General features: G+C 38.4%; 2 protein-coding genes across 4 annotated transcripts in view; one reads left to right on the top strand and one right to left on the bottom strand.

Annotated features, from left to right (window-relative positions):
* The window catches only part of spata6 (spermatogenesis associated 6), a 76033-nt gene extending 71941 nt beyond the window's left edge, over positions 1–4092 (top strand). For both annotated transcript variants that reach the window (XM_063064314.1, XM_063064313.1), the window contains 2 exons: positions 1443–1528; positions 2760–4092. In XM_063064314.1, coding sequence (XP_062920384.1) covers positions 1443–1528; positions 2760–2919 — 246 coding nt within the window. In that variant the 3' untranslated portion in view covers positions 2920–4092. The remainder of the gene's footprint in view (positions 1–1442; positions 1529–2759) is intronic.
* Positions 4093–15736: 11644 nt separating this feature from the next.
* slc5a9 (solute carrier family 5 member 9) overlaps positions 15737–25530 on the bottom strand; it is a 51981-nt gene continuing 42187 nt past the window's right edge. For both annotated transcript variants that reach the window (XM_063064308.1, XM_063064309.1), the window contains exons 13-14: positions 22270–22420; positions 15737–18960 (exon numbers count right to left, since the gene is read on the bottom strand). In XM_063064308.1, the coding sequence (XP_062920378.1) occupies positions 18755–18960; positions 22270–22420 (357 nt within the window). In that variant the 3' untranslated portion in view covers positions 15737–18754. The remainder of the gene's footprint in view (positions 18961–22269; positions 22421–25530) is intronic.

Raw genomic sequence — 25530 nt, 5'->3', positions numbered from 1 at the left:
GCAAGTCTACTTTCAAGCCTTTCTTAATAGAATATGCTGCAGATATCTGAGAGCATTTTGGCTGACAGATTCCTCCCAGGATTTCCAGTATTATTATTTCTTCCTATGGTGCATAGATAATTCTGATCAAGACAGTATTGAGTGGTATTTTGGAGTGGGGGGGTGGGCAACAGACAAGAAGCTTCTTTTATTTGTATCTAAAACTGGCATTGTGCTTTTACCTACAGGCCCGGTCCATTTAAGATCCCTGCTAAACTTTAGTTTATCTATGTGTGCACAGAAGACAATAACCCTGAAGATTGCCCGCATTGACATAAAAAAATAACATGTCAATTTTCTGAATGTTGCTGCTATTAGACCTGAACTCGCTTGATCAATAAGATCTCTTCCATTCTGTTCTTTTCCTCCTTGCTTCGATGACAGTCAATATCTACTCCAACCACTGATTCTTCTACCAATCTCCTTTTCCAGGATTTGTTCCCTGCTTCCATCCACTCATCTGGAAGCATGATCACTTCTTCCCCAACTCTTCACCTAACTCCTCTGGGAAGTTACGTGATAGAACAGCCTAATGTTTCAGACAAGCTGTAAAAGATAAGGAATTATTTTTTAAGTTGGAATAGATTCAAGAGAAGTTTCAATATATGTTCTTGATATTTAAGATTAGTTTTTGAACAATTAATCTGCGATATAGGTCTTCTCCAGGTTATGGCAGTTTCTGAGTTCAGTTCATAACCCAGACAGTTCACAACTTAGAAATGCACCTACTAGCCAAGTTTGTTACAACAAAGCAGAAAGAATCGACATCGCTGGGTTTTCCCAAATGAGTAGCTAATCTGAAAAGGCATTTTAAATCTCATTTTGCCGGTCTTAAAAATAAGGCTGATGTTAACAAATTTAGCCCGAGCCTGTCTCAGGCTAATAATAATATTCTTCTGAAAGGTTTTACTGCAAATGAATTTTTAAATGCTATTGATGGTTTCGAGAAGTATACTGCTCCTGGTCCGAATGGTGTGTCTTTAGATAGGATTTGTAAAATGGGGATCAATATGTTAACTAGAATGTATTCTCTTTGGGTTTGATGTGGCAAAATTCCAGTTAGTGCAGCAGCTGGCAAATCCATCCCGGCAGTCTTCAAATGCTCATTCATATGTACGAACTATGCATAAATTGCACGTTCAAAACTTGGGGAGTATTGATCATTGTAATTTTCTAATGTTCCTTCCTTGGCAATACTGGAGTTTTTTTTAATAACATAAAATTTGATAAGCTGGTTAGAGTCAATGTTTAGAGTCTGCTCTGGGAAAAAGAACTCGGCTAATTAGCTATAGCTTTAGCATGTATATTTGCATATCTAAGAGCACTGACAATTCTTTATGACTAAAATAGTGAAGCTGATTTGCTGTTGATTACCATCTTTTCTCATTGTTTTCACGCTGAAGGATTCTACAGCTGACACAGATTATCTTTTGGGTAGAAGATCTGTCTCGTCTATTGATTCACTGAATGATACAACAGAACATCTCAGGTACAGAAAACTTTTAATTTTCTAGTTTATTTGTAAGTTCATTTTCAAATTCTGACGTATTGAATCTCTTCAGATGGTTTCCAAGGAAGACAAAGTTATTTTAGCTAGCTAGGTACCAGCTGGTGTTGGTGTGGCATCAGCGCTGGACTGCGTAGTGGAGGTTCTGAAGTTCATATCCAGCCGGCTCCCCCCTGCACGCTTTCCATCCATGCAGGGTTAAGAGCTAACAACTGGTGATCTCTTTTGGGGGAAAAAAAACTCACCCGGCAGAAGGCAATGACAAACCACTGCTGTAACTTGCCTCGTACGCGAATTCCAACTACGTCAGAACGGCGTGGGAGGAAGTTGTCCGCTACCCGGAAAAATTCCGGACGCGACCTACATTAAATTAAAAAGGTATTAATGCTGACATACCTAACTGGAGTTATTCAAATCAGTCATTTCCTGATTATCTAGATACCCACTAAAACTTAAGTGTATTTTAAAATGGTTGCCATTAATTATTTAGAGTCAAAGGCAGGAAATTTATGATGGATAATGAGGAAATGTCTGTGATGGTATCCCTAGTTTTATTTCTTTAGTTCCTGTTTATTTGCTTGAGAAAGGTTTGAATCTCTCAACTGATTTCTATATATTGCCTTTGTCAGGGGCTTTCTAAGGGTTAATCTTAATTTTAATTATACTGAAATGAGTTTTAATTTACTCGCTCGCTTCATAATACATGAATGCAAAGGATCAGAAAGACAACTTCAGTCATTGGGAAGATCCTTTGCTGGTGGAGCAACTTATTTCATAACTTGGCTTAAACCCCCTGTGAAAAGCCAGGTTCTGTCAGCTGCCTTGATTTTAGAAATCCACATTACAAGACTAATTGGAAGAATTCCCAAGAAATTTCTTGGCATGTGTTTTTTTTCCCCTGAATGGCCGTAAGACTTTATTCACTACCTCACTAGGCCTCAGTGGCCTAAATATTGCATGGCTTCTGTTTTCACCCTGAGGAATTCCCTGTTACTTATTAAATATGTAACCTATGACAAATCTTATAGTTGTTGAAAGTGAAACCATTGTGCAAACATTATATATGGGTCTTGCAATTTTTCCTTTAAAATATTTTCCCTACTTAGTAACAAGTTATGTATTTCTGGAGTGTATTTATTAACTTTAGAATTGATAAATTGTGAGTATTAAATATGAATCTACAATCAGATAATCAATCTTTCTGTCCAAATAGTTCAGCACTCCAGCATAACGCGTCTGTACATCTGGATGATGGTGATTATTGGTCGAATTGTGCTGCTCTTTATAAAGGAAAGTCTCACAGGGCAATTTTTGAAGAAAGTCTGGAAAAGATCTATAGAAATATGTACAAGAAAGCTGCTGACAACACGTGAGGATTATATAGACCAGTATATTTAGACCGGTCATAACAGAAATGGTGCTTTTTCCTATTCAGTGTGTGAGCATTATCATTGATAAATGGTAATCAATAATTGTTTGTATTATTAGCTTTTTTTGTGTATGCAGCAAGAATTAGTGATGCTTGGGTTTTACACCAAAATATTAATTTATATTGTGACTTACTACTTGAAGAGTTTGGAAAAAATGATATTTGATAATAAGATACTTGAAATATACAAAACAAAGTAAATATTTAGATCAAAGTTAAGACGGTGGGGGAAAAAATCTCTGCCTGGTACCAAAAAAAACATTCACTCAAAAGTACGGCACATTGCATTGATTAACCATGTTATGTAAAAGATTGACTGTCAGTAAAAGGCAAAGGTTTGCATTTATGGAATATTGATTTCCAGGAAGTGTAAATGTATTTAAAAGGTCTTGTTTTGTATATATTAAACATTATGTATTAATATTTATATCATTTTTGTATTCACATATATTTACTTATTATTAACAGCTTCAAATTATGGGTTTTGTTTTGTAGTTATTGTAGCAAAGGTATCTTTACCATTTTTTTCATTGAATAACTATATTACATTATAAGAGATCTAAGTGTTTATATATGGCTTAATTGGTAAACTTACTGGGCCTACAGAATGCTTATTTTGTGTATGTGGATTGTAATTTCCTTACCTAAATATTTCAAAATATAATGGCGTTTACAGAATTTATTTTTCATGAAGTTTGTTTGTCGTATTTCATCTTATTCCATAATCTTGTTTATTCTTGTCTTCATTTAGTATTCATAAAATATTTAGAGAATTAGTTAAAATGGTGCAAATTTTCCTTCTAGATTTATTGCCTATGAATATTCTTTTCTGTGATTGAATAGCTGGTTGACAGAGGTCTCTTTTAGCAGAGATTTGATGGCAAACAAATTTGGAAAAAGAGTATTCTGCAGCACCGAGATTAGTAGATCTGTTTTGTGTGGATTTCTTCTTTGTCGCCAGCAAGCTGTGTTAATTCACTACTGGCCACAAATCTGTCATAATAATTTCTTGATGTTATTAAAATTTAAATTATGGCTAATTTAGATTCTTAAATTATGTTTTTTTTTACTAAATACTATTTTTAATTGTGGGAAGAATAATTTACAGTCTAATAAATGATTCCTGAATATAATGAGTATCATTTGACAATGACTTGCATGGGAATTTTCTCAATGTTCTGTTGTGACCTTGGGGAAAAGCACTATGAAAGGAATTCTGATTTGTTTTATATAGAGAATAGAATGATTACGATGCCACCATGTAACTGGTTTGTGAACTAATGCCATAATGTGAAGTATTTTTTTATAAAATAAATAAAGGGAAAATGGTGGCAATAAAATAGCAAACAGCATCTTTTGCAAGAGAAACAGAATTGACCTTTCATGACCAGTTCAGATAATAGGTAATTGACCGAAAATACTGATTCTTCCTGTCACCTTGGATGCTCCCTGAGCTCCTGAGCATTTCCAGTATTTTCTATTTTTTATTTCAGATATCCACAGTACTTTAGTTTTGTTTTGCTAAGAGGTTTTGGATGATAGAAAATTAAGTAACTGATTAAGTTTAGAAGAACTTGGATTATGTTGGCTGATGGTCTGTTCATTTATTTGCACTTTTTGTGTTTGTCAGCTGTAAATATAACTGACCAAATTTAGTTATGATTTCAATTTAGCAATTTCAAATTAGCACAATTAATTTTAATGCCTTTCATAATTGGTTTGCATGAAAAAGCTCATCCGATTTTAAGTGATCATCATGTCTTAGGCACCCTATTTTACATTAGTGAGAATGGTTTCTCATCGTATTGTGCAGCAGCTTTTTTTCTGTAATAATGGAGCCTACATGTAGCAGAAATGCATTGCTTTGCCTTCACAGAGTCAGAGCAAGTTCAAAATGTTACCATTAAACTGTCTTAACATTTGTTAGTAATAGGAAATCATCAACAGCAGAAGTTTATCTCTTGGCTGATTTTGCACTACTGACTTTTCCAAAGTACTTATAATAATGTGTGCAGAATAACTGCTCTATTATGTAGATGGTTTAGTTTACACTGGTGGGAGAAAGATGGATACTTATCGAAAACTGCATAATGTAGAGAACTCATTAAAAAAAAGACCTAAAAAACTAATATACCATATACAGTAAAGTGTGCTGAAATTCTACTATGTAAGGTTCATGGGTCAATTTTTGGAACAGTCACAGCAGTGGCATCAAAAATCTTTGAATGGGCACTCCATTTCACAGACACAGACACTTTGTGTAAGTGATGGGCATTCTCAGGGGGGCACAAGAGGTCATCAGAACAGAAATTCAGTACTAATAGAAAGAGGTGGGCGAAGCAATCAGTGTCTTAATTGATGTCACAAGGACTTTTGACACTAGGGCCAATACATCTGGTTGAGAGTCAGAGTTATACCACATGGATGAAGACTGTGTGGTCCATGCTTGATGAAGGACAAATAAAATGAATGCCAAAAGGAAATAAATAAGGTCATGGTGTTCATTAGTTTAACGTAATTGTGACTTACACTGTAATTATCCCAAGTCCAAATTATGCAAAGATCTTGTTCTACCTGATTATAAGCTGTCTTGATTTGAGCTTTGATCTATTGATATGTGGTCCTCAGGAATATCAGACCTGGATGTGAAGTGGATAAGGATCTCTCCTCATTGCCATTTGCCATGATCATCCTCCTTGCTTCATCCTGCTCCTCTTCCTCCAGTTGTTGTGCAGCACGACTGTTGCGCTGTTGTAGCGAGGTTGACTGGCATGCTGCAAGTTATCAGAAAGAATGAAGTCCTCGCTGGAGTATAGTGTGGAGCATCTTTTGGCCAGTCCAGACAATGGATCTCATCTTGAGGAGCCCTGTGGTATGCTTCAGCAAACACCTGTTGAACACGTGGCAGCAGTTTCAATTGCACATTCCAGACTGAGAAACAAGGTTACCAGACACAGCGTGAGCCCCTAGTGAAGCATCCATCCTTTTGGCTGAAACTGTCGACATATCTAGTACCTCAGGATGAATGAATCTTGCAAGCTTTCCCAATGAATGGGTTTAACTACAAGGATTACTTAACAAAACGTTAGAAATACCCAGGAGGTCACGCATCACCTATGGAAAGAGCAGCAGAGTTATCATGTCATATTATTGACCTTTCTAGCATGCAGTGCATTTTGCAATTTTTTAATTCTTTGTTGGTGGACATATGCTATCAAGGCATTCAGATTGCTAGATTTTTCCAGTTCATGTGTGGAGTCCAGAGTGATGAGTGAGGTCTATTTACTCAGAATTTTTTGGAAGCAACAGGATTGGCCAGTTTGTGTGACCATGATGCCTCTTGGAGCCTGCATTTTAGACATTCCCTCTAATTGTGTCATTCCACATAAATTAATATTTCTTGCATTTTGTTGTCTACAATGGTACAAACAGGATAAGCTGAATTCAATATTGAGCCCTGACACTTGTCAGTCACTGTAGTTTTCCACTCAACTCTCACTCATGCTGACTTACAGTATCTGTTTGTAGCATCCTCACTGCTCTAAAGAAACAGTATAAGTTTGAAAACCTCATCCTTCAGTGAGGCACATTGCAACCTTCAGGACTCAATATTGAATTTAACAATTTGAGATCATTTGCTTTCTCTGTATCAGAAGTGACCAGTTCTATAGTAAGATTATTCATCTGAAATAGTAACTCATTTTGACTCTCTCCGCAGGCACTGTCGGATCTGCTAGGCATTTCCAACATTCTAGTTTTGGTTTCAGTTCTCTGCACAGATTTGGCCTGGACCACAGTTTTTTAACGTTCCTTTTGTTTTCTCCTTTCCTCACTGCTAATGTGAATCAATCAACAGATGTTGTGTGCGTATCACCACAGTAAACCTGACTTCCATAAGACTATAAGACCATAAGACATAGGAGCAGAATTAGGCCATTCAGGCCATCGTCTGCTTCACCATTCCATCATGGCTGATCCCAGATCCCACTCAACCCCATACACCCATCTTCTTGCCATATCGTTTGATGCCCTGACCGATCAGGAAATGATCAACTTCCTCCTTAAATATACGCATGGATTTGTGCACCACAGCATGTGGCAGAGCATTCAACAGATTTACTACACTCTGGCTAAAAAAATTCATCCTTACCTCTGTTCTAAAGCATCACCCCTCACTTTTAAGGTTGTGTCCTCTATTTCTGGATAACCCCACCACAGGAAATATCCTCTAGACATCCACACTATCTAGTCCTTTTAACATTCAGTAGGTTTCAATGAGATCCCCTGCATTCTTCTAAATTTCAGTGAGTACATTAGAGGAGATATGTCCTTTACCCTGTCTCTCTCCTTCACCCTCTCTATAACTTAAACTGACTGGTTTACTCGCTTTTACAGTTCTGAATGATAATTTACACTCTTTCCATAGGCATTGTCTAACCTGCTGAATATTTCTGTGTTTTTCAGGTTTCCAGGACTTGTAGTTTTCTGAATTTTAATAAAATATTGTAGATATTTGAAAACTGTATCGGTTTCTGCCATTCCTTTGGGATCATCAGATGCATGGAGAGGGGGAGCTTGCTACATGGGCAACAGCTTTCTCTCTATATGGTACTATGCATGTGGATATGGATATTCAGTGTGCATGTGGTACTATATGGATATATCCATATCTAGACAGCTAAGACACAAAATCCATGGTCAACCCTGACTGACCGACCCAAAGTTCAAAGTAAATTTATTATCAAAGTATGTATGTATGGTACCATATACTGTCTTGAGATTCATTTTCTTCCAGGTATTTACAGGAAAAATAAGAAATTTACCATTGATAGAAAAACCATACATAAACAGAAAAAGACTGACAAACAACCAAAGGGCAAGAGAAGGCACACTGCAAATATATCAAAAACAACACTGAGAACACAAGTTGGCAAGAGTCAGTGAAAGTGAGTCTGTAGTCATAGAATCAGTTCAGAGTTGTGGTAAGTAAAATTCAGTAGTTCAGGAGCCTGATGGTTGTAGGGTTATAACTGTTCCTGAACCTGGTGATGTGAGGCCTAAGGCTTCTATATCTCTTGCCCAATGACAGTGAGAGGGCATAGCCTGGATGGTAGGGTCTTTGATGATGGGTGCTATTTTCTTGTGACAGTGCTCCATGTCCATGTATTCAGTGGTGGGGAGGGCTTTGTCTGTGACAGACTGAGCTATGTCCACCACTTTGTGTAACTGTTTCCGTTCCTGGGCATTGGCATTCCCAGGTCATGATGCAATCAGTTAGGATACTCTCCACTGTGCATCTATATAAGTTTGTCGAAGTTTTTGGCAAGCCCTAATCTCTAATTTTGAAGCCTGATTCCCTCCTTTCCTTTTACTCCATAGCTTGATGCTAGAATCATGTACAATCTATTAATCAAGACAAAATCGTTCTGATATAAAAAAATGTTTTACTTCACATAGAAATTGCTATAGGAAATGTATTTGTTGTGAAATTTGATTTATCATATGGAAGTACATTTGCAGGCAAACTACATTTGAAAATTTGTTTTCTTTCTACTTCAGGCAATCAAGAATAATGTTTGTAGCAACCAGTCATAGTCATACTTTATTGATCCTGGGGGAAATTGGTTTTCATTACAGTTGCACCATAAATAATAAATAGTAATAGAACCATAAATAGTTAAATAGTAATATGTAAGTTATGCCAGTAAATTATGAAATAAGTCCAGGACCAGCCTATTGGCTCAGGGTGTCTGACCCTCCAAGGGAGGAGTTGTAAAGTTTGATGGCCACAGGCAGGAATGACTTCCTATGATGCTCTGTGTTGCATCTTGGTGGAATGAGTCTCTGGCTGAATGTACTCTTGTGCCCACCCAGTACATTATGTAGTGGATGGGAGACACTGACCAAGATGGCATGCAACTTAGACAGCATCCTCTTTTCAGACACCACCGTGAGAGAGTCCAGTTCCATCCCCACAACATCACTGGCCTTACGAATGAGTTTGTTGATTCTATTGGTGTCTGCTGCCCCAGCACACAACAGCAAACATAGCACTGGCCACCACAGACTCGTAGAACATCCTCAGCATCGTCTGGCAGATGTTAAAGGACCTCAGACTCCTCAGGAAATAGAGACGGCTCTGTCCCTTCTTGTAGACAGCCTCAGTGTTCTTTGACCGGTCCAGTTTATTGTCAATTCGTATCCCCAGGTATTTGTAATCCTCCACCATGTCCACACTGACCCCCTGGTTGGAAACAGAGGTCACTGGTACCTTAGCTCTCCTCAGGTCTACCAGCAGCTCCTTAGTCTTTTTCACATTAAGCTGCAAATAATTCTGCTCACACCATGTGACAAAGTTTCCTACTGTAGCCCTGTACTCAGCCTCATCTCCCTTGCTGATGCATCCAACTATGGCAGAGTCATCCGAAAACTTCTGAAGATGACAAGACTGTGCAGTAGTTGAAGTCCGAGGTGTAAATGGTGAAGAGAAAGGGAGACAAGACAGACAAAAACTGAAAACTAATGCGCATCACTAAAAGGGTTTTTTTTAAATTTGCCTGTTTTGCTGAGCACATTACTGAAAAAAGTATCCTGAACACGAGCAAAAAGTAGGAACCAAAATTTGAATGCTTAGATGATGTTCATTAAACAATATATTTTCTGAATGCTCTCCATTTTAAATGACAAACGTTTTCAACTAACAGCCCAGGAATTTCAACAAAAAAAATTAACACTTTTCTAGGTTGGGGACAATGAAGGATCTGATGAAACTCTTGAGAAAGAATTCTCACGACTGCCACAATGGTACAGCATTATTGCAGTGCTGGAGCTTGTCTGGCACTTCAGCAGTGGAATAGTTGGGAGTGCCTCATGTAGACATGAGCGTCTTAGAAATCAAATTAGCTGTGCCAGTGAATACTTTATATACAGGACCTTAACTGCTAAATGTTCTGGCCAGAAAGGTGGAAAAAGAGACAGGAACAAATATTTCCTTCTTTAATGGGAGCAACTCTGGCTGTTATCGGTCTTCTGAGTTCTGAGGGGTACTACCACTTTTTACCATGGCACACTGAAGGAGTGAACACACAGACCTGAGGGCTGGAAATCTGCCAGGTACCCAAGGTCTCAATTCCAATTCCCTTTCCAAGTTTTGAGCTAGAAAGGCTTTTTGTAAATCTCACCATGAGGGAAATAGAGATGAGCTGGTGTCAGAATTTCTTTTTTTTATTGCTATCCGGTTCAGTCTTCAAGGTGAGCCTTGCCCATTATATTACTTACCCATAAGAAAACAGAATTGGTGGTAAATCATAGAGCTTGAATTAATTATATATGCATACTGAAGTAATTTATTACTCAGAAACATTCTTAGTACCACCTGGACAAGCCAGCGAGCACTGTGAGGGTCATGTTTTTTGACTTCTCCAGTGCGTTCAACACCATCCGCCCTGCTGTGCTGGGGGAGAAGCTGACAGCGATGCAGGTGGATGCTTCCCTGGTGTCATGGATTCTTGATTACCTGACTGGCAGACCACAGTACGTGTGCTTGCAACACTGTGCGTCCGACAGAGTGACCAGCAGTACTCATCACTCGCACACGATTGATTTTATAAAGCCCGTGACAACCGTGGCATCTTCGTTCAGTTCCTCTGATGAGTCCTTAAACACGGTCCAATCCACCCACTCAAAGCAATCCTGTAGCCATTTATCAGCCTCCTGCGACCTCCTCTTTATTGTCCTTATCTTGGGAGTCTTGCTATTTAGACCTGTATGCAGGTAGAAAGAGGACAGCCAGGTGGTCAGATTTCCCAAAATGCGGTCTAGGGATGGAATGGTAGGTATTCCTAATCACAGTGTAACAGTTTGCTGTCAAACTAGCAAAACAGTAAAGTGTTGCTGCAGCCATGGCTCTTTGTCAAAACAGTTCACCGGCATATCTGCTTTTTGTTGCTTCATTTCTACCCATGTTATTACCATTGTCAAGCCACTCACTTGAGAATTCCAGAGACAAACACAATTGATAAATAGTCTAAATGCTGATTATGAAAGCCTTGTGCAGCATTCCAAAAGAGAAATGCAAGTTCTGCATGATTGCTATTTATTGCTGGCATGGGAGTTTTCTCAGTGGGAAAAAATATCCATGTTGGCGTTTGGGAATTGTTTTAGTTTACACCAATTAAAATATATTTAAAAAATCAAGCCCTACTTAAAATGCAGCCTCACTTCAGTGCACAAAGACATACAACTAACAGTGTAACTTGGTGGTTGATTAGATTTGATGTTTGATAGGATTTATACTTGATTGATTGTTTTGGACAATGAATGTGAGACTCTTAACCTACTGGCAGTAGACACATATATGCTCCAGCTTGTTGTTAAACTGCACTTCAAACAGACCGTTTTGTTTCCTTGGAATGACCTAATATTGCGATACTGAATGGTCTTCTTTGTTCTCAGTTAACATTAAAAATTTCTGCACTGTTGTGAAAGATCGATTGCTTTAAAATCAGTACCATAACTGTAGTCTGATTGTTGATATTTTAGTGATAGCCAAACAATTGGCTACTATTATACAGTATATATTATATGCTGCTATACAGCAGCTTGTAGTTTATTAACATGATACTAGCAATGCATTTATAAATTCTATGTACATTTTTTATGAAATTTCAAACTGAGTTATTTAATCAAATTAAAGAGACTTGCTGTTGTGTTATTTGCATACTGAATTTTTATATGACAACTTTAAACATTTTAAATAAAATATAATGTTTTCAGAAAATAGAGCTTAATTATAAATTTAAGTGTGCATTTATTATTAAAATCAGTTTTAACTCTGAACCTCCTCTGATGTTAATTATTATTTGGCTGTATTTATCACAATGGGACATTTTATAAAGTATGAATCCACCATTATTTTTCTATTCCAATTTCATACTCAATAACCTCCATTTCTTAACCCTTTAGCCAAAACCATTTTGGAACCATCTTTGCCACAAAACTTGAAGTGATTCAAGAAAGACCATCAATACATGTTCAAGGGAAACCCAAAGTGGGCAAGAAAGTACCAGCCTTATTGTATTGTCATTTCTTACCCTAACACTATCTGTGTAGATGGATAGAAATCACACCAAGCATGCAGTTTACGTTCAGAACAGATTTTCTCTTTATTACAGTCTGACATCAACAGGGGAGTCACTCATCCTGGAACAAATGCTCCCATTCCAAAATTTTCATTATTCTTAAACTATTTTGTCTACTCCTTGCCCCCCCAATCTATCTCTACCCCACATGTACTGTGTATACAGAGCTGAGCATTTTGCTGTGTCAAATATCAACATCTATGTGCTATGTGGGCCTTCAAGCTTCAATGCCTTGTGTGCTGCATGAGCTCTGTCTTTTACCTCGCATGTACAATGGCATGCTCCCATTCTGGAGTTTATGAAGTTGTTAAGTGAGCAAGCAGGCATGAGTTTACTATAGTTCAGTTTGGCCTGCAGGTTGCGGTTTGGGCCGGTTTGAACTTGTTCTTTCTTTCTATCCATGGTACAACTGTGTCGAGTCCTCCTATAAATCTCTACACCATGGTCATCCCCTATTCTCTGTTCTCTATTACTGAACCACAGAACCAAGAATTCTATATTCCCTACTACACTTTGGATCAATGTACATATACAATACCATGACTTGAAAAAAAGTCAGAAAGAGCACAGATGTTAAATCTTATATAGAAACATAGAAACATAGAAAATAGGTGCAGGAGTAGGCCATTCGGCCCTTCGAGCCTGCACCGCCATTTATTATGATCATGGCTGATCATCCAACTCAGAACCCAGCCTTCCCTCCATACCCCCTGACCCCTGTAGCCACAAGGGCCATATCTAACTTCCTTTTAAACATAGCTAATGAACTGGCCTCAACAGTTTGCTGTGGCAGAGAATTCCACAGATTCACCACTCTCTGTGTGAAGAAGTTTTTCCTAACCTCGGTCCTAAAAGGCTTCCCCTCTATACTCAAACTGTGACCCCTCGTTCTAGACCTCCCCAACATTGGGAACAATCTTCCCGCATCTAGCCTGTCCAATCCCTTTAGGATCTTATACGTTTCAATCAGATCCCCCCTCAATCTTCTAAATTCCAACGAGTACAAGCCCAGTTCATCCAGTCTTTCTTCATATGAAAGACCTGCCATCCCAGGAATCAATCTGGTGAACCTTCTTTGTACTCCCTCTATGGCAAAGATGTCTTTCCTCAGATTAGGGGACCAAAACTGCACACAATACTCCAGGTGTGGTCTCACCAAGGCCTTGTACAACTGCAGTAGTACCTCCCTGCTCCTGTACTCGAATCCTCTCGCTATAAATGCCAGCATACCGTTCGCCTTTTTCACCGCCTGCTGTACCTGCATGCCCACTTTCAATGACTGGTGTATAATGACACACAGGTCTCGTTGCACCTCCCCTTTTCCTAATCGGCCACCATTCAGATAATAATCTGTTTTCCTATTTTTGCCACCAAAGTGGATAACTTCACATTTATCCACATTAAATTGCATCTGCCATGAGTTTGCCCACTCACCCAACCTATCCAAGTCACCCTGCATCCTCTTAGCATCCTCCTCACTGCTAACACTGCCACCCAGCTTCGTGTCATCCGCAAACTTGGAGATGCTGCATTTAATTCCCTCATCCAAGTCATTAATATATATTGTAAACAACTGGGGTCCCAGCACTGAGCCTTGCGGTACCCCACTAGTCACCGCCTGCCATTCTGAAAAGGTCCCGTTTATTCCCACTCTTTGCTTCCTGTCTGCTAACCAATTCTCCACCCACACCAATACCTTACCCCCAATACCGTGTGCTTTAAGTTTGCACACTAATCTCCTGTGTGGGACCTTGTCAAAAGCCTTTTGAAAATCCAAATATACCACATCCACTGGTTCTCCCCTATCCACTCTACTAGTTACATCCTCAAAAAATTCTATGAGATTCGTCAGACATGATTTTCCTTTCACAAATCCATGCTGACTTTGTCCGATCATTTCACCGCTTTCCAAATGTGCTGTTATCACATCCTTGATAACTGACTCCAGCAGTTTCCCCACCACTGACGTTAGGCTAACCGGCCTATAATTCCCCGGTTTCTCTCTCCCTCCTTTTTTAAAAAGTGGGGTTACATTAGCCACCCTCCAATCCTCAGGAACTAGTCCAGAATCTAACGAGTTTTGAAAAATTATCACTAATGCATCCACTATTTCTTGGGCCACTTCCTTAAGCACTCTGGGATGCAGACCATCTGGCCCTGGGGATTTATCTGCCTTCAATCCCTTCAATTTACCTAACACCACTTCCCTACTAACATGTATTTCGCTCAGTTCCTCCATCTCACTGGACCCTCTGTCCCTTACTATTTCTGGAAGATTATTTATGTCCTCCTTAGTGAAGACAGAACCAAAGTAATTATTCAATTGGTCTGCTATGTCTTTGCTCCCCATAATCAATTCACCTGTTTCTGTTTGCAGGGGACCTACATTTGTCTTTATCAGTCTTTTCCTTTTTACATATCTATAAAAGCTTTTACAGTCCGTTTTTATGTTCTCTGCCAGTTTTCTCTCATAATCTTTTTTCCCCTTCCTAATTAAGCCCTTTGTCCTCCTCTGCTGAACTCTGAATTTCTCCCAGTCCTCAGGTGAGCCACTTTCTCTGGCTAATTTGTATGCTACTTCTTTGGAATTGATACTATCCCTAATTTCTCTTGTCAGCCACGGGTGCACTACCTTCCTTGATTTATTCTTTTGCCAAACTGGGATGAACAATTGTTGTAGTTCATCCATGCAACCTTTAAATGCCTGCCATTGCATATCCACCGTCAATCCTTGAAGTGTCATTTGCCAGTCTATCTTAGCTAATTCACGTCTCATACCTTCAAAGTTACCCCTCTTTAAGTTCAGAACCTTTGTTTCTGAATTAACTACGTCACTCTCCATGTTAATGAAGAATTCCACCATATTATGGTCACTCTTACCCAAGGGGCCTCTCACGACAAGATCGCTAATTAACCCTTCCTCATTGCTCAAAACCCAGTCCAGAATAGCCTGCTCTCTAGTCGGTTCCTCGACATGTTGGTTCAAAAAACCATCCCGCATACATTCCAAGAAATCCTCTTCCTCAGCACCTTTACCAATTTGGTTCACCCAGTCTACATGTAGATTGAAGTCACCCATTATAACTGCTGTTCCTTTATTGCACACATTTCTAATTTCCTGTTTAATACCATCTCCGACCTCACTACTACTATTAGGTGGCCTGTACACAACTCCCACCAGCGTCTTCTGCCCCTTAGTGTTACGCAGGAGACTTTGTCAGTGTATCAGCACTTTTGCTGAGAAGCATTATTAGCCTTGGTTCCCTGCATCAATTGATCTATTGGCTGGTGTTCAATGCTGCTCAGTGAAGGCATTTTTTTTTTAAATGAAGATAACAGATAGGTAATCTTTCACTGAGGAAGATGCATCACAGAAAAAGTATTTTTTGAAAAAGTATCAAAAGATAAATGTTTGTAACGTTATGTGACCACTTGTCTTTACAGATGATTCAATATGATCTGTAAGTTTACCATTTTTCATCCAAATAGATGTTATTTTTGGTAACTAAAATTTAGTGCTTTAATATTGTCTATAGAGTTTTTAAGTCCTTGGATATAAGCTTTACTGCTGAAGTAGTTAAGCTCAGAGTTAGTCAAGGAAAGTTTTATGAATTCAAAATACTTCAAATATGGCTGATGAAAGTATTGCCTTTTTATTGCCTCTGGAATAAATTCTATTGTAATCTTTTGTAAAATCAAGTACATTCATTAATTGTAACTCAAATAATAAAGTTCTTAGAATCATAGAGTTATACAGCACAGGAAAAGGCTGTTCCACCCAACTAGTCTATGCTAATCAATATGCTACATCCAAGATAGTTCCATTTACCAGTGCTTTGGCTCATAATCCTCTAAACTTTTTCATTCCATATACCTGTACAACAGTTTTTTAAAAGTTGTATTGTACCACCCTCAACCATTTCCTCTGGCAGCTTAGTTAATGCTTAAAAAAGGCTGTTCCTCAAGTTCCAATTAAATCTTTTCCATATCACCTTCAACCTATGCACTCTAGTTCTTGTCTCCCCAACTCTGGGAAAATGATTGAATGTATTCACCCTACTTATGCTGCTCATTATTAGATCACCTCTTACAATAAGGTTAAGGAGAAGATATGTACAAAATCTTTGGTACGTTCTAACTTGTTTTCTGATATAAAATGGAATAAGGAGAGAAGAAAACAAAACAGTGCAAAGACACAAAACATTACAGATATTTTGATCAGTTATCCACTTTTTAATATGTGTGCATATAAGAGAGTCTATCCACTTGTCATAGATATACAGTAACATTACTTTTGATAAGTCTCTTGTGGATCGCTGTTGACCAAATACTCAACTGGACCAGCCCTATAAATACTATGGCTACAAGAGCAGATTAGACACAGGATGTTCCAGGTTGAGTGACTTGCTTCCTGACATCCAAAGAGCTTGTGCTGATGAAGAGAATGTTAATATAAATACAGGTCCACCTTCACCAATCCGGCACCACTGAGACCTAAGGAGTGCCAGATTAGTGAAAATGCTGAATTACAGAAGGATCATATTAAGCATAATCAGTGCCGATTATCGAAGGAACCAGATTACAGGTAGTCGGATTAGTATAGGTTGACTGTATAACAGACTTAAATGACATAGTAAAGCTATTCAGCAATTTAGCTTCCTTGGTCTTTCTGGAGATAGTAAGTTTATATTGTCAATCATATAATAGAGATTAACAAACTAATTGTTATCCAGATTCCATTACGTTTTGGTTACAATGCAATAGAGTATACTTTATTAGCTACAACCTGACACATGAAAATAATAAGTAAATAAAATTATTGCTAGACAATTTCTTTGAAAATGACCAAATTAGTAAAGGAAAACCTGGTAAATATTTTAATTACTGGTGTAACCAACTAAAATAAATATGGGGTTATGATAAGTACTTGTAAGAATTGTGTGTATGAAAGTAAAAGTTATTTAAAATGAGAGGAAGTACGAATAAAATGTACTACTTACAAAACCCTTTAATGATTTAACATTTCAAAAAGGAAGTAGGGAAGCATTAAGATTATGTAGAAATGATGTAGGAAGAATTGCTTTGAAATTCATCTCAAATTAACTTGTTATTTTAATCAAACCAAAATCTCAGTCCATTTTACAGTATCTTCCTTCAATGGGATTATTTTATGCCTGGATTGGCTGTCACAAAAACATTTGACCATCTTAATAGGATACAAAAACAAACTGCTGTTAACAATACATGTCAAAAGCCCTTCATTAATTTGCTGAGAGTCTCCCATGTTTCTGTTTTTATTTTTGGTTTTTGGAATCTGCAGATTTTAGTTCAATAGATTACTTATATAATTTTCATATGGTATATACACCTCTTTTTTACTACTACGCTGACAATCACTGCTATGTTTCTTCATGAATGCCAAAGACACAACGGACAGTGGCTGGTAGTTTTCATTTAATCTCAAACTCTGAAACGACAGTTTTTGGTGTCCGAAATAAGACCTACAATTTTGAACTACTTAAGTTCTTCTCAAAAAGAATTCATGAAAGTAGCCATATTCTATACTCATGCCATGGATGCACTTGCTGGAAATGTCATAATTTCATGGTCATGTAGACCTTGAACTTCCTCGACACTGGATCTTCTCAAACAGTTGCAGCTGTGATGCTTATCACTTAAAGGCTGTAATTTTTGTGAAACGACTATCTCTAACTAGTTTTCAGTCGGGAAATATTAGGACCCAGGCACTGGGATTTGCTCAGGCTCAGATTGCGGGCTTTCCAAATTTAGGGCAGCTCTCATGCCACAGAGACCCTTAATACTTAGTAGAACGGCAGGAAAGGCTCTCATTTCCTTAATGTGCATTTAGCTGTGGATACAAGAAAGTTCTCCTCATGGTCAATAATATGTTTCCGGGGGAACATATGACGCCTTTGCCAATCATTTTCAATAACCAGCACAACTTGGAGGGAAAGATCCTAGAGAACGAGGGCTACTTCCCTGGCTCCTCACACAAATTCACACCCCACCACAGGATCGTGGGCTGATTACAGCACGGAAGAAAGCTGTTTGACATCCACAGTTACCCCCACCGAACAGAGGAGCCAAGCATCATATAGAAGGACACATGGGATTTCTTGATCAAGGGACATCTCAGGAAGAGCCTTAAAAGTCGTAAGCCCCAAAGCAGTTAGGTGGTCCTCTTCACTCTCCTCTGTTGCTACATTCATGCAAATAAGATTATAATTTTAAAAGTGTGGTGAATATATTTAAAGCATTTTGTTGGGAAGAAGTGGGTGTTCAGAAAAATAACAGATCAGACAGGACAAGAAATGTAAAAAAAAAGAAACTTGGAACATTAAACTGGAAGAATATAAAGGAACTGAGTATAATTGTTTTTTTTTTGCTCTGTCTACAATATTTTAAAGTATATTTGAGTTACTCCTGGAATTAATTATCTTTGTTCTTGGAAAGCTGGTGTCTATTTAGTTGAAGTGTTACGTGTAATCTTAAATGTTTGAACCTGTCAGTATTAGAAAAGTTAATTCTTATGGAGTTGTTGCCATTAACCTACTGTTACAAACAAGTATTCACTGAAGAGGTACAAAACCAGTCCATAAGTAATGAACATGACAAAAATTAACCAAAGTATCCCCAGCAGAAGACATTAACTGCCAGTAGGATTAAAACATTTACATCACACACATTTTTCCAAAAGGGTTCTTCTTCAATGCTTGTTAAGCGTTCCCGTATGGCATCATTTTCTTCTTCTGTGAGTTCAGGCTCCTTCTGTACTGACAGGCCACAGAGGCAAAAACACGTTTTCTTCCACCAAGAAAGTGCAACTGTTTGAAAATAAAGAGGTACACCAAAATCAAGTGGAGTAACAGCATCAAATGTAATGCACTCATTCTCATTAAGGGGTGGGAGCATGGAATTTCTCCTAAAGCCCGTCTTTCCTTTGTACCTGATATAGGAGCAGAATTAGGCCCTGTGGCCCATTGAGTCTGTTCCATCATTTTATCACGGCTGATCCAATTTTCCTCTTGGCACCAATCTCCTGATTTCTCCCCATATCCCTTCATGCCCTCACTAATCAAGAATCAATCAACCTCTGCCTTAAACATGCATAAAGACTTGGGATCTACAGCTTCCCATGGCAAAGAATTCCACAGATTCACCTCTCTCTGGCAAAAGAAATTCCTCCTCATGGAATTCTTTCTGGAATTTGTTGAGATTACAAGTAGGATAGATAAAGGGGATGCAATGGATGTTGTACATTTGGATTTTCAGAAGGCTTTTGACAAGGTGCCACACATGAGGCACGAAGTTAAGAGCCCATGTATTACAGGAAAGTCACTAGCATGGTTAGAGCATTGGCTGATTGGTAGGAGGCAGCGAGTAGGAATAAAAGGATCCCTTTCTGATTGACTGCCAGTGACTAGTGGTGTTCTGCAGGTGTCGGTGTTGGGACCACTTCTTTTCATGCTGTATATCAATAATTTAGTTGGTGGAATAGATGGCTTTGTTGCCAGGTTTGCAGATGTTACAAAGAATGGTGGAGGGGCAGGTAGTGTTGGGGAAACAGGTAGACTGCAGAAGGACTTGGACAGATTAGGAGAATGGGTAAGAAAGTGGCAAATGAATTTTGGTCATGCACTTAGTTGAGAAAATAAATGTGCAGACTATTTTCTAAACGGAGAAAATACAAAAATCTAAGAGGCAAAGGGACTTGGGAGTCTAAATATTAATTTGCAGGTTGAGTCACTGGTGAGGAAGGCAAATGCAATGTTAGCATTCATTTCAAGAGGTCTAGAGCATAAGAACAGGGATGTGATGCTGAGGGTTTTTAAGGCACTGGTGGTGCCTTACCTTGAGCATTGTGAACAGTTTTGGGCCCGTTATCTAAGGAAAGATGTACTGGCTTTGGCGAAGGTTCAGCGGAGGTTCACGAGGATAATTCCAAGAATGAAAGGGTTATAATATGAGGAACGTCTGATGGCTCTGGGCCTGTACTCACTGGAATTTAGAAGGATGAGTTGCGGGGGGGGGGTGGAATCTCATTGAAATCTTTCAAATGTTGAAAGGCCTGGACAGAGTAGATGTGGAAAGGTTGTTTCTCATGGTGGGGGAGTCTAGGACAAGAGGGCACAGCCTCAGGATAGAGGTGCATCCATTTTAAATGGAGATGCGGAGAAATTTCTTTTGCCAGAGGGTGACGAATTTGTGGAACGTTACCACACACAGTTGTGGAGGCCAGGCTGTTGTGTCTTTTTAAGGCAAAGATTGATAGGTTCTTGATTGGCCATGGCATCAAAGGTTACATGGAGAAGGCCAGAGAGTGGGGATGAGGAGGAGTAAACCTCATCTGCTCTCTTTACAGCTTAATGGCAGTAGGGTAACCAAAACTGCACACTGTGAGAGAGTGCACCACTGAGCAGAAACTACATTATCAGTGCAGAGTCTGGGTCCCAGAACTGTTCCATCATCAACCAGGTTTATAAAGAAGTGATGGAATTCTTCCTACTTACCTAGATGAGTGCGTTTCTATCAACTGAAGGAATTCAACACTACTCGAGACAAGACAGCCCACTGGATCAGTATCTGGTCCTTCATTTTAAACCTCTCTCTCTCTTCTAAAACAGTCCAATAGGTTTAATGACTTGCTGCACTCCAGTTCAGTGGGTTCTGGAATGACCGATAAAGCCAATGTGGGACCATAGACTCTGGGAGGAGCTTGATATCATGACCTGATGGGTGGACTGTAAGACAGTGCAGTCCATCCACTTTTTATGATGGGCTTCCACATGCTTCTCCCTCACTGTAAGAAGTTATGGGCCAAGGATTCCCATGTTACTCTTTTTCATAGAAACTTTCAGAATGACCTTGAATTGTTTCCTCTTATCTATATGATTATCTCTTACCAAACCAGAGTTCAGAAGTTTAATTCATTTCCTCTATTTCATTCTGCTTCTTCAAAATCCCTGTCCCTCTGCATCCACAAAATCATTAGATAAGAGATCAGACTATCTGTCCTACTATTGACTGAGATCCCAAGAAACACATTGCTTTGCCATGCTCTTACAACATTGCACTGTAACTATGAAACAGTACAATATTTTGCAGGACAATCTGTGATTATGTAATTTCTATTGCAGTCTTCAATATGCTACGACGACTTCCGTTCTTTATTTATATTTGATACTTTTATTCATTGATCCACCTCCTACCCCTTCTTGGCTTATTGTTTTTGTTATAGTTAATTGGGATCTGATATAACTGAACCACTGACTACAAATGTAAATGCTGCCTCAGGAAGGAAACGTGGAGAAAGGGCAACAATAGAGCAAAAATTACGTAGGTAATAAACACACAATAGCCACTTTACTTGGTACCTCCCATGACCACTGTATATATGTTCATGGTCTTCTGCTGCTGTGGCCCATCCACTTCAAGGTTCAATTTGTGGTGGGTTCAGAGATGCTCTTCTGCACACCAATGTTGTAATGTATGGTTATTTGAGTTACTGCTGCCTTTCTGTCAGCTTGAACCAGGCTGGCAATTCTCCTCTGATCTCTCTCATTAACAAAGTGTTTTTGCCCACAGAACTGCCCGTCACTGGATTTTTTTGTGTGCTTTGCACCATTCTCTGTAAACTCTGAAAACAGTTGTGCACAAAAATCCCAGGAGATCAGCAGTTTCTGAGATACTCAAAGCACCCTATCTGGCACCAACAATCATTCCATTGTCAAAGTCACTCAGATCACATTTCTTCCCCACTCTGATGTTTGGTCTGAACAACAACTGAACCTCTTGACCGTGTCTGCCTGCTTTTTATGCATTGAGTTGTCTCAATGCTGGCTGATTCGATATTTACGTTGATAAGCAGTTAATGAAAAGGTGTACCTAATAAAGTGGCCACTGAGTGTATTTTCAAAGAGTAAGTGCCTTACATTCCTAACCCTGTTCACTCAGTGGTAGAATTTTGTGCTTGGGATTGTGGCGATGCAGACAGTGTGCATGATGAATGGAACTGGAATACATAGTTATCCTGTAATAAAAACAGCAAATACTGGCGAAACCCAGCTGGCAAGCAGCAGGTTAACAGAAACAGAGTTAACATTTCAGGCATTAGCTCCCCAAAACCACTCTACCTGTTTCTTGCAGTTCATCATCCTCTGTGATAGATAATGATTCAGCACTTCTGTCAATCAGCTCGGAGATTGTCTTTGGCTGGCTCCAGTTATCATCCAAGCATTTCGTCGAAATTTTGATGTTTCTAGTCCACCAGGTTAATCGAATTAGCTTTGAAAATATAAGTAATTCTTATTGTGTGAAGTAAAGAGATCAGTAAACTTTATGTACAGTTGTCAATTTTGCAAAATAACAAAAAGACTTACTTACTGTGAGTTCTGTAATGTTATTGAAAAAGTACTGGCCATATTTTACTACAGTAAAATAAGGAGGTTGTGTTGCCTCCGGATTCAATGTTGGGTTAATGGGAAAAACACTGAGTAGAGGGAATTTAGAGAAAAGACACATTGTAGCAATGGCAGCTCAATATTAAACAATTTCAGGGAACTATCTTGTTTTTTGCTCTCCACAGAGCGGTGCAGTGACACAGTTAGAGCAGCTGCTCCCTCAGCTCTAGCAGTGTAGGTTCAGTCCTGATCTTGGGAAAGTTACACCCTGTGCTGTCATTTTCACATCAATGGGAAGACCAGCTGTGAACAGCAAATATACTACACTATTTTGAAAAGCACACCCAGTTAGATCAGTACTTCATGTAGAAAAATTCTTGGGACCGTAAACAGATGATAGGGTAGAAATAAAAGCGCGGGTTTTATGTCTGCAGTTCTGTCAGAGGGTGCTATTTGAAGGGGCTATATATTCCCAAATCTCTTTGCTTCTCAATCCAGATTAGTGGAACATTTATCTGACTTACTCTCCCAATCAAAATAAAACATCTTATATTTCACCATAGTTTGCTCCCTGCAAAAATATTCACTTTGCAGTTTTAATTCTAGGAGTTAAAACTTCTATTTTGATCTCTGCAAATGTTGTTACCTATTTTTGAGTCAATATTGAGTGTGAGTTACCCACTTTTTTGCCAGTACAGTAAACTTCCTGTATCCCATTAATATCAATTTTCTATTCTGTAGCTATATTTTGATCCTATTCGGTGCCTGCCCATTTATTCTATAAGATATGCTCTTTGCCATAATTTACTTACGTGGTACATTATTGAAGCTTTTCTGAAAACAAAATATATAACAGGTCCATTCTACTATCTGCTAGTGTATTTTCACATTAAGATAAATTTACTGATTATTCTCAGAAATTATTGCTATTTTATTTGATATCCTCCATCTTGAGATGTTTTATTACTGACACTAAAACAATTTGTCTGTAGTCCATGAATTAATTCTTTATTGGTTGAATAATTGTTATATTCTGCTGTAATCCTGGAACTACAGATATTATTTCAAATTTCAAGAAAAATAGTGATGTTTTAGCTTCAGGAATAGTGAAGGAAATATTCAAATATTGCTTCAGTTCAACAACTAAAATCTGCTTATAAAACACATTTAATGTTTTTTGTTTGGGATAGCAAATCAAATTAATTTTTCATTACACCAGTGAAATAGTTGAAATCAACATGAAACCTTTTCTTCCTTGCAATTGAAATAATTATGTCACATCAGTGCCGGTACCTGTGTGACAGTAAAAACTTAAACAACTGGAGCAGAAGGCCACTTATCCCCGAATCTGCTCCACCATTCAACAACACCGTTGATTTTCCACATCAGCTCTACTGATTTGCCTAGTGCCCAGACATATATCAGTCATAGTCTTATGTGTACTCATCACTGAACATTCCCATTCTTCCACAACCGCAGAAACTCACATGGAAACAGCACTTCAGCCCATCAAGTCCGCACCAACCATTGCTTTAACATGTCTTATTTTATCTTTCCCAAATTCCCATCAACTCCTTCCAGATTCTTCCACTCACCTACATATGGGGCATTTTATGATGGCCAATTAACCGATCCACCAGTACAAAGTAAACAAGAACAGCCAAATGAGAACATGCACACTCTACATGGGAAGCAAAAGTGGTCAAGGCTGAACCTGGATCACTGGATGTTTACTATCTGCATGACTGTTGGAAAAAGATTAAAATTAAGCAGATGCAAAAGAAACCACACTTGAACAATTAATGGTGGTGCATGGCAATAATTTAACTTGTGGAGAAAGGAACATGCAAGGATTCAAGTGCTAAAGAAGAGCAGTCACAATTATTTACTTATTTACACATTTGAGGTATAAGTATTACTAGAAGCCTCTGCATGAGCTGAGAGCAACTGTACTCATACACATTACCCCTTCAGTTCTAATGCTGGAAGTCATTGTATGGCCAAGGTAGCTCTGCAGACTAGAAACATAGAAACATAGAAAACATACAGCACAATACAGGCCCTTTGGCACACAAAGTTGTGCCGAACATGTCCCTACCTTAGAAATTACATGTAGTTTTTAAACAATGGGAAGGATTGGGCATTACATGTTTCTGGGAACTGTTTGTTGGAGGAAGTCTTTCTTCATTCGAACAATTATCAATTAAATATAGTTTACCAAAAACCCATTTTATCAGTACTTACGAATTAGAGATTTTCTGCAATCTCAATTATATACATTTCCCAATAGTCCTGATAGGAACGTATTAGATGAAATTCTTAATATGAAATCATTTTATAATGGTTCAATATCCAATATTTATGATACGTTGTTGGGAATGAGAAATGATTCTTTTGACAAAATCAAAAATCTTTGGGAACAAGATTTACAGACTTTAATTTCTGAAAAAACTTGGAATGAAATTTTTAAATTGGTTAATACTTCATCGTTATGTGCTTGTCATTCCCTCCTACAACTTAAAGTGGTTCATGGGGCTTATATGACCAAGGATAAGTTATCTCATTTTTATATGGATATATCTCCCTGCTGTGATAGGTGTAACAATGGAGAAGCTTCATTTATTCATATGTTTTGGACATGTCCGAGTCCTGGAAAATATTGGAAGGAAGTATTCCAAACTTTTTCTGTACTCTTTAAAGTAAATTTTAAGCCTAATCCTTTGACTGCCCTGTTTGGTATTGTTGGAAGGAAAGATATCATCTTGAAGACATCTGATTTGCACATTCTGGCTTTTATCTCTCTTATGGCTAGGAGGGCACTTTTGTTTAAATGGAAGGATGCTGTTCCACCTAATCATGCTTAGTGGTTACGGGATGTTATGGCATGCCTAAATTTAGAAAAGATTCATTGTTCAATTTCTGAATCTAACTAAGATTTTCAAAATTTGTGGGGGCGTTTTAAAATTATTTTCATAATCTTTGACTTCTCGTTAA

Source organism: Mobula hypostoma, chromosome 12 (genome assembly GCF_963921235.1).
Source record: "Mobula hypostoma chromosome 12, sMobHyp1.1, whole genome shotgun sequence".
NCBI classification, from domain to species: domain Eukaryota; kingdom Metazoa; phylum Chordata; class Chondrichthyes; order Myliobatiformes; family Myliobatidae; genus Mobula; species Mobula hypostoma.
This window is presented reverse-complemented; position numbering and strand designations above follow the sequence as displayed.